The sequence below is a fragment of the Lytechinus variegatus genome, chromosome 2 (assembly GCF_018143015.1).
Source record: "Lytechinus variegatus isolate NC3 chromosome 2, Lvar_3.0, whole genome shotgun sequence".
NCBI lineage: Eukaryota > Metazoa > Echinodermata > Echinoidea > Temnopleuroida > Toxopneustidae > Lytechinus > Lytechinus variegatus.
In genome coordinates, this window is record NC_054741.1 from 21,925,622 (window position 1) to 21,941,862 (window position 16,241).

The window sequence follows — 16,241 nt, forward strand, 5'->3', positions numbered from 1 at the left end:
TTAAGACGTGAAATATGCTATTAAGTTTGTAAGAGTAATTACGAACAGAAATGCAAGTGAAAGCTATAAATATAACTAAGAATAAGAAAAATAACAAACATAAACGAGAATGACTTGCCAATTATGTAATTAGTTAAAAAAGAAACTTGATTTCGCGAGAGAGACAGGGAGACATTATTGTTTAAGCTATAATTAATTTAATACCCAATAATAATAATATAGTTTTTCCCGTCCAATTTCGTCGAAATTTCATCCAATGAAATTAAGAAATGCTGAATAAATGACAAAAAATCTTTTAACTTGAACGGCCAGTAACCTAAATGCAACTCTGATGAAAATGGACAGGAAACGTATAATACCCAGTATTTATTATGCGCTTTTTATTTCCCAAATGGCCCTCAACGCTCACGATAGATAGATGAATAGAAAGAAAGAGAGAGAGGGAAAGATGGAGGAGGGTTAGTCTGCTGGGCAAACCCTTCACTCGAAATAAGGGTCTGAATGTGCAGCCTACTCATGCCTTCTGTACTGAAGGCTCTCTCGCTCAGTATTAGAACAGCAAGTTTTGTATGTGCTAGTCTTTGCGTGGAGGCACACTTGTTGATCAAAGTTCCAATGAGGGTCTGTGCCTGCAGACTAGGGGAGGGTCGGTGAAATATTTCATCCTGTCCTGCGCAATCCTTGTACTCGTCAATTGACTTGTTAATAAATCTTGAGAGCGAAGAATCCGATGCGCTATCCCTCTACGGCCAGTAGGATGCATGATTATCTACTGGGCGTTGTGGCGTGCGCCTGTAATCCAAGCTGTGGGGAAGTTACAAATTGATGCAGAGGTTCGAGCCCTGGTCACGTCTTTCGGATGGTGACGTTAAAGGTCGGTCCCAGACGTAAATAATCATTTCTGATTGATACACACGTCTGACAAAATTCAAACACACACACTGTACTCAAATTTTCCTGCTCAATGAAAATTTGTTGAAATGTCACTAGAATTTCTTCACACTTTTTTTTTTAAAGGCTAATGTACGTAGTTCCAATGCATTTGCATCAACATCTAGCTATACACTTCTTGTACATCTAACTGCTAAACCAGAGGTTGACAGGGCCCTTTCAACAGATATCCCAAAACATAATTATGGTACATATGATTTATGATTATTGTTACGAGGGCGCCATTAAAAACATCAACATGGAAATCCGCCTTCCTATCAAAGAATAATATTTTCAAACACTTCAATCAAGAACTGTCTCAAAACCTACCTATTCTAATCTGACTTTTTCATTATGAAGGTGTAGTTTTCAATTCTGAAGATATTCTACTTGTATTAACTAATCTTTGTTCAACACGCTTGTATCGTATGAAAAGACGTTTTGTAAATGGATTGCATAATTATCATTACCAGTGGCGAATCCAGGGAGGGGAACATCTGGCCCCCCCCCTTCCCCTTTTTTGAGAGGCATAAGATTTTTTTACGGAAAAGGGTAACCTGGTTTAACAATTATTTGAGTTAAGATACGATGCATCAAATCTACCTTCAGTACTCCTCCGTTACGCTTCCTCGTTTTCATTTTCATGCCATTGACTTATCTGACATGAAAAGGGACATTTTAACAACCTTTTGATTCCCTCGTGAGGATATGTATAAGCTCATAAATAATGCGAACGTAAAAAGCAAGCTAATTTTCTTGTTATATAGCCCCCAAGAAGGGGGTGGACATTTTATGAACCGGTTAAGTTTATCAACCTACGCTCAAGAGCAAAGGCTGCCCTTTTAAAACTTCCCCTTCCCACAGTTTTCGTTCCTTTATACATTACTGAAATGATGATTTCACTGAAAATTTTAGTTTGTAATGTTGTTTGCAATGTTGTGTACTATAAAAGAATTCAAGATTAAATAATTTAACACTAATGTTTAAATTCAACGCAATATTAATCTTTACGATGAAGGACCTGGTGCATTAATGATGCTCTTAAGCTTATATTCCCTAAATTCTTATGATGTGGGTCCCGTAAGACAAAGGTTAACTATTAATCGTACACTTGAGTTAATTGATTGTATATTGTAGTCAATGGAATCGATCGTAGAAAAATATTCTACGATCGTTGGTAAGTTTTTTTGTTAGGTGCCCCAGAAATTAAAGTTTTCATTTTAATAAACGTGATCAACTTTCACATTTCGGTGTAAACTTTTAAAAATGATCAAGGTAAAGGAAAATCGAGAAAAAAAGCGATAGACAGATACCGGGGACAAATAGGCAGGGTTGATGGTAAAGTGAGAGAGGTATTTTACATTTCTTTTAACTATTCATTTTGTACTGCACGTTGCAGTGAGAACTGATTTGTACCGAAAGTGTGATCTCTTTCCTATTTTGAAGTGGGCTGCAGGTGTTTCGTGTATAAAAATGCGTTCTCTCATTGTAAGCTTCCGATTTCATCGCTATTCAAGGAAGGCGGGCAAATGGGAGCGTACGGTCGTGCTATCGAATTTGTGGCCATTAAAAAAAAACGCAGTGCGTTCGGGATATTAGGATTGAGGAAGGCCGTGGCCTACGGATGGCTGACCAAGCACTGGACGATACAACCACCACACACGAGAGAGACAGTAAACGAACGAACGAGCGAGCAACGGACGCGAGTTGATTTGTTGCTATTCTTGGAGATTGTGTTAAGTGGCGGTTGTGTGTTGTGATTGAAGCCGTAGTTATTGTGACTGTGGGCGATCTGCATCGCTTACCGTGTTCGCCGCGTAATGACGCCGCCAAGCTTTTCGTCTTCTTTAGATGTGGAAGTAGCGTGGAGGAATTTAAGTGGATAATTCAAACAGGTGTATGGCAAAGATTTTGATATTCCTCGGTTAATTTTCATTTGGAATTTCATATCAGAATTGCAATGTGAAAGCTGCTAAATCTTCTTTGCCTTTAATGGAAGCGAATGATTCGGAAGAAAAACACATTTTTGATAAGTTAATAATCAGCGTGATGCTTTCAATAATACCAATTAAACGCTCATTCAACACTTTTAATGTCAGGCAATACAACTCGTTTCTGTACTGTAGTTTTATTCATTTGCACTAACATCATCACGATCACCTTGATTAATATACAGTTTGAATTTGAAAAACAGTCTTCATTCATATGAGTATAATGAATCTCTTGATGAGTTTCTTGGCTTAACTTTTACCAGGTATACCTCAAGTGACTATTCATCTAGGGATGACAAACTCTACTACACGTGTCATAAAACCGTGGATAAATGATTGCCGGAGTGAGTCGTAAAACAAGCACGACGTACCGTGCCTTCTGTTCTTTAACAACAAGTAATAACAATCGGACATTCCCGCCAATCGACTTACTGCGAATAGATTTCATCGCACGAGTTGATAGAGGAGAGATCACGTTGGATTTATGGGCATTGGCTTAAGTAAGAAATTCACTTCTAAATTGCAATTCCTATGAATGTTGGATGATATGGGGATCTCTCTCACGTCGCTTCTCATATGCCATATGGTCACTAAGGCAACGTCTCTCTAGTGCATTTATTCGCATCTTGCAGTACGGCGGACAAAATGCTAAACGTGTGAACCGTTCATGCTCTGTGGATTCATGGCTCGCATTGGTTTTTATGGAGTAAAGTTTTTTTCGAATTGATCATATCGGTACACGTGTTGCTTCATTGTGAAGAGACATCATACCCGGTGACCCGTCTGTCCGTATGGATTCGTCTGGTAAAGACAAGGACGGTGGATCTGAATGAATGTTATGTTCGCTTTTCATCAATTATGCAAATGTCTGCTCCACCGAGGCGAACAGAGCGAAGCACAATGTTGACATCCTGTGGATATCCTTTGTACGATGGTTTATCCAACCACTGTAATCTGTATCACGTTTTTTCGTACATCCATCTCTGATGTTACAAAAATGGATAAGTGTATGGTAGCAACTCTATGACAGGAAACTCTCCTGACGCAGGATAAGTCAAGAATTTTGGAGTGTAAGATACTAGCAAGATGCTGCATCAGAAAGTGTTTAACTATTCCTTTCAGGAAAAGCTCTATTCATTAGGGTTCTACCTCCTTTTACCATGGACCTGGAACTTAAATCAACTGATGGCCCTATTTTTGAGGACCACTGACGAGCTCCAGGATGGTGATGCCATGCCATGCTACGAGCGAGTCATCACTCTAATCTTTCTTGTGCCAATCATGATAGCAATCATAATAATTTCCTGCCCCTTTGCAGGGCTTGGGTTTGCCTTAAGGGTCATTATGGCCAGGTTCCGTCGGCCTTATCGTTTCTCCTTCAAAAGCAACCCTTACCTGATTAACGTCAACAATCGAATCTGGACTGACTTATCTGAAAAGAGGAATTTTAAGTTCGCCTTTGTTGACTCATGTCTCATGCCTGAGGCCATGGCAAGGATGAACAATCTTGGCCAGGTGCAGTACAGGGCAAAACAGATGGCCACGCATATTGTCAACTCACAACTGCGACCCAATCCCAAAATATTTATTCACTCACCTTCAGATGGTGAGCTCAAACAATCATGCATCTATCATTCACCAAGTACCTCCGTTTTAATGACGCCTCAGAACATAAGCCACCTTGCAGGAGATGAGGACAATGTTTTGAAATTTGACATGAACAGACAATATTCTTCAAGAGGTAGTGTATCAAAAGACGATACTCTTCCTATGAGGGACAAGGACCGACGTCGCCAACGTAGGGATAGGAGTCCAGATCCCCAACGATCCCCACGAATGTCAAGGACTAATGCAGGAAGCAGTAAACAATCACCAAAGCCACCTCGAAGCCAGGTGAGGAAACAGCGAGAACTTCCACCACAACCTGGTGGATCAGCCGATGTAGACATTCCTGATATTGTGCCAAGTCGTGGTGGTCCTATCTCCTCACCATCATCACCAGATTCTGTAGGTTCTACATCTACAGTGAGACTCCAGACATCACAGAGTCAGTACGCTTCTTCCGTAGGACCTTCCACACCTGGTAACACCATTCCTAGAACGACCATCACCCACTGTCCCATGTCCTTCTGCAGTCAGAGTAGCATTCGTGAACGTCTTGGACCATGCGAACATGGCATTAGTTCAAACTTCCCTGCCCATCTTGATTTCATCTGCTTTCAAGAGGTCTTCGAGCAAAGAGCAGCAGATCGCTTGATTAAAATTCTTCACAATTACTTTAGCTATATACTGTACGATGTAGGAGTCAATTCTTGGAGTGTAAACCGTTTTCTGCTCAACAGTGGCCTGGTGTTTGGGAGCAGGTACCCCATAGTGGATGTAGTATTTGAATATTTTAAGGAGAGTCAAAAAGAGGACAGATTTGTTTCCAAGGGAGTTCTTATGGTCAAGGTAAGCTCTTAAATCCTTACCTTAGTTTTGTTTTGACATTTTGGAATGAATATACTCGTGAATATGCATGCTATTATATTCTGTTTCTAGTTGACTGATAAACCGGTTAAAACACACATAAGTAATAGTATTTCATAACCGATTGATTTGATTGCTTTTGGAGCAAATCTACCATCAAGAATACTTTTTAGTATAACCAGAGTGCTTGCTTGCTATTAATAATCACTACCTCTTCAATACTAAAAATTTAAATATTTTGCTTAGTGAGCATCGTCGGACGCCACCACAATGATTAACTCTGCCGAACACAAGAGGTATGACGAGAAAGCTTGTCGAACGTCAGTGACCTACGTTATACCATCGGGCTACATCATAATTATTTTGAATTCTCTGAAAGTTCCCAAGTTAGAGTGATTCGTTTTTGAAACCCTCCCAATGGCAGGTTCTCCTTCCGCCACCATGGCGACCCTTCACTTTTCTGCAAAGCAGGTGCTGCATGTTTAGATCTTCCCGTCTACTTGTGTGCTTCTCTGCACAATGACCTGAATGGCATGGCGTGAAATTTAATCCAGTATTACTATTTTCACTGGAATTAGAGATGTTGAAATTGACAAGAAACATGACTATATAAGAATGATTAGTATAGCACGCCAGCTCTTGCTATGAGATCTGTATCTAAACAATGTAATTACAAGAAATAAGAAGTTGCCTTTCTTTTCAACATGATTTAGCATTACTAAGCTTGTCATAAACAGTTTCTGTCTATTCTACACCAAACTATCCTTTATCAAATTGAATCAGTAATCAAACACATTTATAATCTGATTAGACCTTTACTACAAAAGAATATCACATTGCCGAACTTTTCTCATAATACATTTAAATAATTCTCGCCCCCTAGTGGAAAAACATCCATTTCGGTGACACAATTGGAGTTTTGTGAATTGATATGCATTTTGCTTAAATTTCCGTGATAAATCATTTATTTTGATTTACGTAAATTTGTAAGTAAATTTTGGGGAGTGACTCTAACCATGTGTCAAAGTTATGATCATCAAATCGAGATATAAATGAAAAAAAAACGTTAAAACGAGATAATTTCCTCATCAGCGAAGATATGGAAAAGAGGGGGTTCCGTTCCAAGACGCCATTCACTAGCACACGTTTGAAGCTGCTATCGATAAGGTGAATACGGGTCAGTACGGAAATAGAAGATTAACATTCGATTTAGGAGGATGAGAGGGGACCTGGAGTATAAGGTTGGAAGACAGGTGCATTGGAACGATTCGGTAGATGCCTTCAAACATTGTGCAGCGGCATAATGATTTGAATTAAAGGAGGGGCACCAAGGAGCTCCAGCACACGATGAATTTTCTGCCAGATGCCCATTTGTCTTGGGACGTCTTGATACCAATATATATATATATATATTTTTATTTGTTTGCAAGTTGAAACTCCGTCATCATTAACAAATAACAATAATGCAAAGAAACATATGTTTTTATAATAAAATCTTGCATGGAGCTATTTTAATGAAGATTAAACTGCAACGGACGCGCCATATGTTTTTTTTTTCAATTTTGAATGTACATTATAATAAAAAAAATATGGAACGCTTGAGATAAATAGTCGCATGTAGAATTACTTTATGAAATATCACCATTTGCGTTTCTCTCCTCTTTATATTTCTTTCTCTTTCCTTCTCTTTCTTTTATTCGCTTTAGTCACCGAGTCATGATTAGTCGGACTATATAGATTATCTCAAACAAGACTTTTCTGCAAAATGAAGATGGGTACGCAATATAGCCTAAATTGACATCATAACACAGTTGACGGACAAAGAGAAACAACATTCGCACAGGGGTTTTTTACACACCTTGTAGTTCTATATCTTTCAACACACCTGTAAAGATTTGGGACAAAGCTTGTATTACACGTGAATGCGAGACGAAGAACTAATTTACCTGTGGCTAAGATAGGATGACATTGACATGATGGAGTATCTACCGGGTGAGCTCAATCCAATTGAAGATGACGAGAGGTTTCCTCAACCAGAAGACAATGAAGAAGACGTATCTTCATCTGAATAGATTGTCGTAGAAGTCGACAAATTTCAAATAAAAAATATTCAGGCCAAGTTTTGATGACCGTCTTCATTTTGTTGATGTAAATGTCCACAAACGTTAATAAGATCATCGTAAAAAAAACTTTCTTCAATTATACTCATACACTATATAGCCCCATTTTAATCAATTTTTTTTGTATCCTTAGATGGAGAAGGGGTGGAAAATGAATTATGCCGGGGGTTTCATAAAGAAAAACGGGGCGGAAATCAATAAATCCAAAGTACCTATATTTATTTGCAATATGATTCTGACTTAGTTACCAGCGTATATTCCTCATTTATCACCGGAGACGGCAATCGTGGTACTATGGGTCAGATCAAGTCAGTTAATGTTGAATGTGATTATTGCATTATTGATTTTCGTAATGGCTAATTTAATGGCTGATTAGAATTTCATGATGTTTAATCTTAAAGAAAATTACAATCTATCTCACCTTCGAGTAATCTCCTGTTGCATGTGTAAGACACGTTCACCATTATCATGCGCAATTTGCGTGTACGGGATTTCGTTTTATAGGGTCGGGGATATCGAAGTACAAACTCATGCAGCGAAGCTTCCATTCATTTATCTCATCTCCTTCATCAATAGTGCCTGTTGCCTGGCAACGACATGTATCGTTGTTGTATTACAATAGTAGTTCATCCTCGTCCACCATGAATGAATCCATTAAACTGGGATTGGAAAGTCGCCAGGGGGACCTCACCCCTCCCCCCCCCCCTTCCGTGAGCTACACTAGAGAATGAAATACTATAGAAGCTAATGTTACAGTGGGGTTATTAGCGAAATGAAAGTCCGCATCAGCGTGCTAGGCGTGATGTGCGTTTAAAGTGGGATTGGAAAGTCGCCAGGGGGACCTCCCCCCCTCCCTTCCATGAGATATTCTACAGAATGAAATACTAGAAGCTAATATTATACAGTGGGGTTATTAGCGAGATGAAAATCCCCATCCGCATGTTAGATGTGACGCGCGTTTTCATCCAAGTGTTTTGACTGCATAATACATAATGTTGATGTGCAGGACCGATTAATTATTCATACGTTCACTTCGTATGTCAATACGTACAATCATGACAACACAATATTTTCAATCAAATGCAGCTTTTGAAAGGTATAATTGCTCTATGCAGAATGTTGGAAATGCCTTGCGTTGATGCCTTGTATATGAACATGAATCAATAATGCATCATGGAGTAGATAGTGGTACTGCAGAGGAAGGCAAGATGTGAGAGAAGAAAATGCAGGTCTTTTCATTTTAACACCAATTTAAGCAAATATTACTTTCTAATTTAGGATAGTGCAAAGACCGAGAAGGTATAGCATGTGATTCAAATGAAACAAAATCTGACTTACAAGATATGATAGGAAGTTTCGGTTTAAAACAAAATGTTATCCTTCATATTACTAAACTTCCAAAACTAACAAACACTTATCAATTAGTCATATCATACCATATAAGGTAACACCCCAACAACCACACTCCCCTAAAATAAAAAGATAAAATGAAAAAAAAAACCGATGCCGACCAGTAATTCGAATAAAGTAATGGTTTTATTTAGTTTGGAGTCGGTTTAGAAGGTGACAGTCAGGTGCAGCGGAACATGGGGGGGGGGCTCGGGGGCTTCAGTCCCCCACTTTCTTTTATCCAAAACCGTGTACAAAAACGTAAAAATGACCATATAATGATTGTGATTTTTTTGCATGGTCAGCACCCCCCCCCCCCTTTGAAAACCTTTCCGCGGCCCCTGATTGTGACATGATGATTATCGTAAATATTACTTAACTGATAGAAAGAAGAAGTACGATTATCGAGATCCTCCCAATATGCGTATGATTCCTGAATTATTATGGCGAACGATTTTAAAAATGAGAAAATATACCTTTTGCGTAAATATGTGTTCTCCATACCTCCACTATATTTTTCCACCCACAAGTGCGATAATATTCGTATAGGCTTGTAAAAAGATCGAACAAAAAAATTGACTAAAGAATCTTTATATATTTATATATATATATATATATATATATATATATATATATATATATATATATATATATATATATATATATATATATATATATATATATTTATATATATAAGGGGAAAGAAAGACGACTGAAAATTTATTAATGTGTGAGAAAATATGTGGAAGATGGTCAGGAAATAGTAGGTGTCAGAAAATGTCACTCTGAACGCTTGTTTGAATCAGAATGCACTCAAATATTAAATTTAGTATCAAATTTACGTGCTGTCGCCCATCATGGCTTTTAAAGCACCAAACACGGTGAGAGGATTCCTTCAACTCGATCAACTTGACAGTGGCGAAGTTTTAGAATTGCTGTACTCTTCAAAACACCTTTCATTTGGGGAAGGAATTCCAGTGTGAACATGCACTTTGATATTTTACCATTGTGCGACTCCTATAACCTTAGCATAAAGCACCAACAGCTACAGTTGAACATTGTAGGTGTTAGAATATAACAGGAGACAGTGTTTTATGTTAATTCTACTTCAGACAAGGAAAGAATGGTTTCTGCTTTTTTCCGTATCCGATGGTGCTTCAGGTCTTCTAAGAAGAAGCACGTGAATTATTCAATAGGGTTCAGTTTGTAGTGTGCTAGCTAGAAATTTTAGCATGTTCAAAGAGGAGTGTTAGTGCGACTAAGTATTGATTAGTTATATTTTTTCAATACAAGCAGTATGATTATTTATTTGTCCAAATCATAAAATCATCCAAAATTCAATTCAGACATTAGAGAAAGTATTTATATTTTTTCCACTCTCATAGTGAGCTGGGTACAACGGTCAATCATTATGTTTTTTTCTTATATAGATACCTCCATAGCTAGGATGAGCTTTTGATCATCCAAAGATACTAGAGGGGAGAAATGCAAATAGTATAACCCTGAATAAAAAATATTTGCATTCATACTTTGAGTAAGCTAGTAATCAGAATAGTATATATAACAAATAATGCGAAAATATAAACCTTCGATTTTATGCGGTAATCGTATACTCATTCTTATCTTTAAAAAAGTTCGATGCGGATTAATTACCCCTTTTCTATCCATTATTTAAGGGGGGTAAACGATTTGTACAGTAAGCAGTAGTTATCTTCAAACATTTTTATCTACTTATTGTTGGGAAACAGAACGATTAAGTAAAAAATAAAAAAAAAATGAATTCTTTATCCGATATCAAGTAATGTTGAAAATTCAATTTTTTAGCGTCATACCAGATATTTACAGTGGGGGGGGGGGGAGTTGAATGAGTTTATCACAGATTTGAATCTTACTTGTAACTGATCATATTTCTACGTTTTTCAACTTAGGCCAGTGGGAAAATATGTCCTTAGCTCCACAAAAGATGAAACTAATTAATTAATCCCTCTCCCATAACAGGTATAATTCCTTCCTTATTTTCATTTCAGGGGTGATGATGACACATAATCTCTAGATTAATTAATTCCGATTTGCTTAAGTTTCAACACCGTTGCACTTAGCAATCACTAATCAGAATGATGAATAATCGGTGATTGCTTCTTTAGCTTGATTGCATACTAATCCGAGACCAAAGTCACCTCAGGCAAGGTAGATATGTTTGTATAATGTACCGTTTTCATCGAATGCAGCGCTACAGATATTAATATAAGTCATATTATCCAAGACGACATGGGAAATCGGTGTTTATCAAAATAGCCAACTTTGTTTATGTGAAACTCCTAGCGTTACAACTCGATCTGAAAAATTTGGAAGTTTATGGCAAATAAGGAGTGTTGTATATGACGGGATATGCATGTGAAAGAAGATGCGATGGAGAAAGAGATATAAAGTGATAGAGATAGAGATAAAGATAGTTTATAAATACAATGTGGAGAGGGGGCATGGCTGGCATGGGCGGAAATCTGTCCCCAAAGGTAGGGGGACCAGGGGCTGTAAAATTTGACAAGCAAAAAAAAAGGTTTTCACCAAAAATATAAGGTCATTTAGTCCAAAATACATTTATTTTTTCCATTGTGAGTGATGTATTTTTCTCCTTAATAAAAGACCAAAAATAGTAGGGGGACATTTGATATTGTGTCCCCCCTACTATTTTCGGTAGGGGCGTCCCCCTGTCCCCCCTGGGATTTCCGCCCATGATAGCTGGTCAGATACAGGATGGGAGGTGATTCATAACTTTGTGTGTATGATAAGATGGTTGTGATATTTCTTTCATTGAGTATTAGGAGAAAATGTTATGATGACGGTCAAATGTATATGAGTGATGACGACGACGACGATGATTATGCTGATGATGATGATGATGATGATGATAAAAACACTGAGTAACACTCTGCCCAATATTGGGTAGAAAGGGAACATGCATGTCTGCTGGGTATCTTTCCCCCATATTTGGCGACATGCATGTTTTAAGGGTAAATTTCAACGCAACATTGCGTAAAATTGACAAAATAACAAAATACAAACATGCATGTTCCCATTTTACCCAATATTGGATAAACGTTTTAGAGTGCATATATATAAACATATATATATGTATATATATAATAAGGAGAGTGATAATGCTGATTATGATGATGACGACCCCAAAAGGGAGGAAAATAAAATCACGCAGAAGGAAAAGATGGAGAAGAAGTAGGAGACGAAGGAGAAAAGGTAGAAAAGAGGAAGGAGAAAGAGGAGAAGAAGAGAAAGAAGTATAAATATGACTACGAAAAAAATATCGGTAGAAAGAGGGAATGGAATCAGACAGCCTTAGGGAGAAGGGTAGACATAGAGTAAGAGAGAGAGATGTAACCGAACTATGATAGTGAAAAGGGGAAGAAAACGAAGACGGTGTTTGAAAGGACATCTAGATTGAACGAAATCTATGGGGATATCTTGAGAAGAATACATAAACATACAGGATAGATAATCAAGACCTGTTTCTCTCTCAGTGTCATCTATACGAGGTCCTTGATTGGAGACACTCAATCAGTGACTGAGTATCATTGGAGGGGATTGGGTGTGGTGGATGGTTTGGGGGTTATACTGAGGGGTTGGGGTGATTTTGCTTAGTAGAAATCCACTTAATAATGAGAATAATTGATTTTCTTTTTACTTTAATAAATATCAAAGACTTTTACTTTTATGAATTCAAACTACAAGCGAACACAATCATATCCATTCAAAAATACAAGAACGCGTCGATTTGCTCTCACCCACTCACACGTGTTCACACACACACCCACCCACACCCCTCACCCTCGTACGATCATGCAGACACACACTGGATATAGACTACTGAGGGGGTAGAAAACAATGATAGTAGCAAATGAAATTGCCTAGAGTAGCCATCAATCCCATTTGTTTCAATTTCTCAATTAGGAATGCCAACATCAATCGCACTGACGCAAGCCTCTATGGTTTCGATAACAAAGATTAAACGCCGTGCACTATGAAGAGTATAGCCGTCAAATCAAGCCTCTAAATCCTCCCCGAGAATTTCAGCAGTTTTTATTTTCATTGTTAGTCTTTGTAGAAAACAAATACTTGAATACAAAAATACTTAAATACAATCAAGGTATATTTTCAGTTCTTAAAGATTTTTGAGGAAATAAAACAGAGATACAACTTCAATAGGAAATAGTATATTCTCGCATATTAGGATTTCATGACTTAAAAACCCTGTTCATTTGCATGTTAGAGTGGAGTACAGGTCGAACTGATGATAGGTTGGTACTGGACCAAAGATTTATCCCTTTTCTTCGGTATCAAATACTGGAAGATATCCATCACAGTCTGTTACACCTTTCAGGGCATATACACAGTCATGCAGTCACACGGGGTCACGTCACACTGCTCGTACTTGCCACAAATCTTGCAAAAGGACTTATATTCGGTTAGCAAATTAAAAGCACTACACTTTAAGAGCCTGCTACGTCCATTCAAATCAGCACTACTTTCTAGTCCTCCTCTTTCGACCGAAACGTTTGCAACCCTAATCAAATTCCTTCTTCCATAGTTTACTTCTCGAGTGCATTTCCCTTGACACTTAAAGATCAGTTCACATGGAGGCTTGATAAAAAATCAGTAGGATTCCATATCGTACATGCAAAGAATGAGTGGTTTGTTAATATGTTTGGTGTATTTTCCTTTGAGATTTATGTTTCCGATGTTTAGACAAGGATGATTACCCAACTGCCATGTACTGTGGCTAGTGGCAATATAACGTTTACGGATTTGATTTGAAGTCAATGCAATATAGGCAGTGGAAACAAATCCTTGTTGTGGCAGTATGCATCTAAGTAGAATAAAATGATCTTGAGACCTTGAGAGTTGTCCAGATAACATTTTTAAGATGCACCCTGAGGCACTGCCTTGGACAACAAGGTGGATATTAAACGGCCAGTAAATATCCCGCTATTGATAATCAAATAATCCTAATACGCACATTTTAATCATGATGAAATGGACTTTACAGACGGAGGCAAGCATTCCGTTTGATAGATGCACGAGCACACACGATTATAAAATGAGGCGCCGCCGAATTTAAAACCGGAACGCCATTAAAACAATGGACAGGATGGCGCCCCAAATCATTTCTCAGAAATAATGTCCTTGTACATATAGATGTAGATTTAAACGTTGTCTGAACTGTAAGAGTAATGACATACATGTATGTCAGTTAAAAAATTATGTATTGGTAATGTGAAATCAATTAAGGACCTTAATTTCGCTATATCAAACACGCCAATCGCTGACATACTTGTCTACAGCTTCTACCAGATCTCAGGATTTCTACTTCAGATAGGAAAGCTTTTAACCCCATTTTTGCATCATTGCTTTATTTGCTCTCTTCAGAACGCTAATCTAAGAACCAACGTAAAATCTGCGTTTCCGTTTTTGGTATGAATGCACCAAAAAGGCCATATATCCCTCTCATCTTTACATCCAGTTCAGTGTTAAGAACACCAGAAAATGCTTTACGGTCTTAGCCTAAATTTAATGCATTTTTCATGCTATTTGAATACCTTGGTGAAAATAATTTATGGTAAAGATGAGAAAGATATCTTTATGAGTTTTTACCCTTGGAAATTTATTGTGGATTTCACTTGCTTAATCCTAATTTTGCTTCATATTGTTAATTTTGTTGAAATAGATATGAAAAATAAACCAATATGAGGCTCACTCATTCAATAACTCAATTATTTATTTAATGATTCAGTCAATCATTCAATTAAGTAACCAGTCAGTCAATCAACCAATTAATCGATAACATCAATTAAACAATTAATTAATCAATCAATATGATGTTCTTATTAAGAAAAAGGGTCCTTTTTGTCTCTAAACGTAGCTTTTTGATGGAACAGTTTCGAAAGTTATGCATGACTTTACCAACAACTAAAAATAATGTGTAAGTGTAAGTCCGTTTCCCTAAACAAAAATTTGTACATGGTGGGTGTGATCGCATTTCAATATATTTCTTTTCAAAATGTCATAACGTAGTCTTGATTTGTGCTTAATTTAATTCAAGATGAAGGACAATCCTAATTGAATTTGTTTTCAACTCGTAGCTTTACGAAGGGTTTTGCTAAGAAGGGCATTATGGTTGAAGCAACAATTGTTTCATCCAAAGAAATTTGTGTTGCAACTGAGAATTACAGCAGGAATAACAGCAGTATGGATTGCTTTTTATAGACAAATGAGAATTCTTCCACGATTCGTTCACAAATAAATACGTACATCAGCTGTTTGCGATCGAAGAGAATGTAATATGTACCGACAGTTTAAATCATACTCCTGCTATTTGGCGCCGATATTTATATCTCAACCAAATTTGGAGATGGATAATCGGAGAGCGAAATAGATTTTCTATCTCGTTCTTCATCATACATTCTAAACCAAATTAGATGTCACAGACCGAGGCATCTTTTTATTTTACGTTCAAAGGCTCATTATGATTCTTGAACGGCTATCGTTTATTATTTGCAATTTGATTCTTAAACCTTATTAATTGCTGGAGCCGTATAGACTGTTTCAAAAATCACACTCCCTATTTATGCTTTTTTCTTCTCCATGTCGAGCAATAATGAGAAAAAATTCAGATTTTGAAATATGATTGCAAAGGCTCTTTTAGCCATCATTGTTTCATATGCTTTCGTTGGCAAATGAATTCTTGAATTTCATGAAGCTGTTGGAGCCACACAGACCGTTTCAAAAGTCAGAATTTGTTTTTCCAGTTGATATGCTTATAGTAATATGCGTGTAGATAAAAAAAATAATGGTAGGAAGTACAGGTTATATTTGGTAACTGGTTTTCAGGGGAGGGGGGACGTGGTTTTACCTCTATTAAGCAAGTCTTGTTTCCTGCCAATGTGAAATGAATGGAATTATAGTTAAGGAAAAAACAACAAGATGAATTGGTATCATCGTTTACACTACCATTTTAGAACAGCGGCGATATATGCACATGGTAATGAGATTTAAAAACAATTCTAATAATAGTTGGAGCCATATTTTTTAACGAAAAGATGAGATTTATAACTAAGATGAATAATTAAAATTACATTTTCAAAGTGATGCTGTCATGTACTGTATTCATTTTCCATTCCTAAAAAACATGCAAAATACATCAGATATAATTACAACATAAAATATACAATGAATACATAGGAATGGCTGGATTGCCCACTCACGTTGGTAATTATTACTACTCTGTTCTGCCTAGGGGTCCAGAACGTAGATAACGTGATTGAAAATGTTA

General features: G+C 37.2%; 1 protein-coding gene across 1 annotated transcript; it reads left to right on the forward strand.

Annotated features, from left to right (window-relative positions):
• Window positions 1–3,744: 3,744 nt before the first annotated feature.
• LOC121409408 (sphingomyelin phosphodiesterase 5-like) lies at window positions 3,745–5,447 on the forward strand. Its single transcript, XM_041601346.1, has one exon. The coding sequence runs from the start codon at window positions 4,008–4,010 to the stop codon at window positions 5,382–5,384; it is 1,377 nt and encodes a 458-aa protein (XP_041457280.1). The 5' UTR covers window positions 3,745–4,007; the 3' UTR covers window positions 5,385–5,447.
• The last annotated feature ends 10,794 nt before the right edge of the window (window positions 5,448–16,241 follow it).

Excerpts from the sequence above, each read along its gene's own strand:
- LOC121409408 (XM_041601346.1), top strand. The coding sequence starts at position 4,008 with ATGCTGCATCAGAAAGTGTTTAACTATTCCTTTCAGGAAAAGCTCTAT.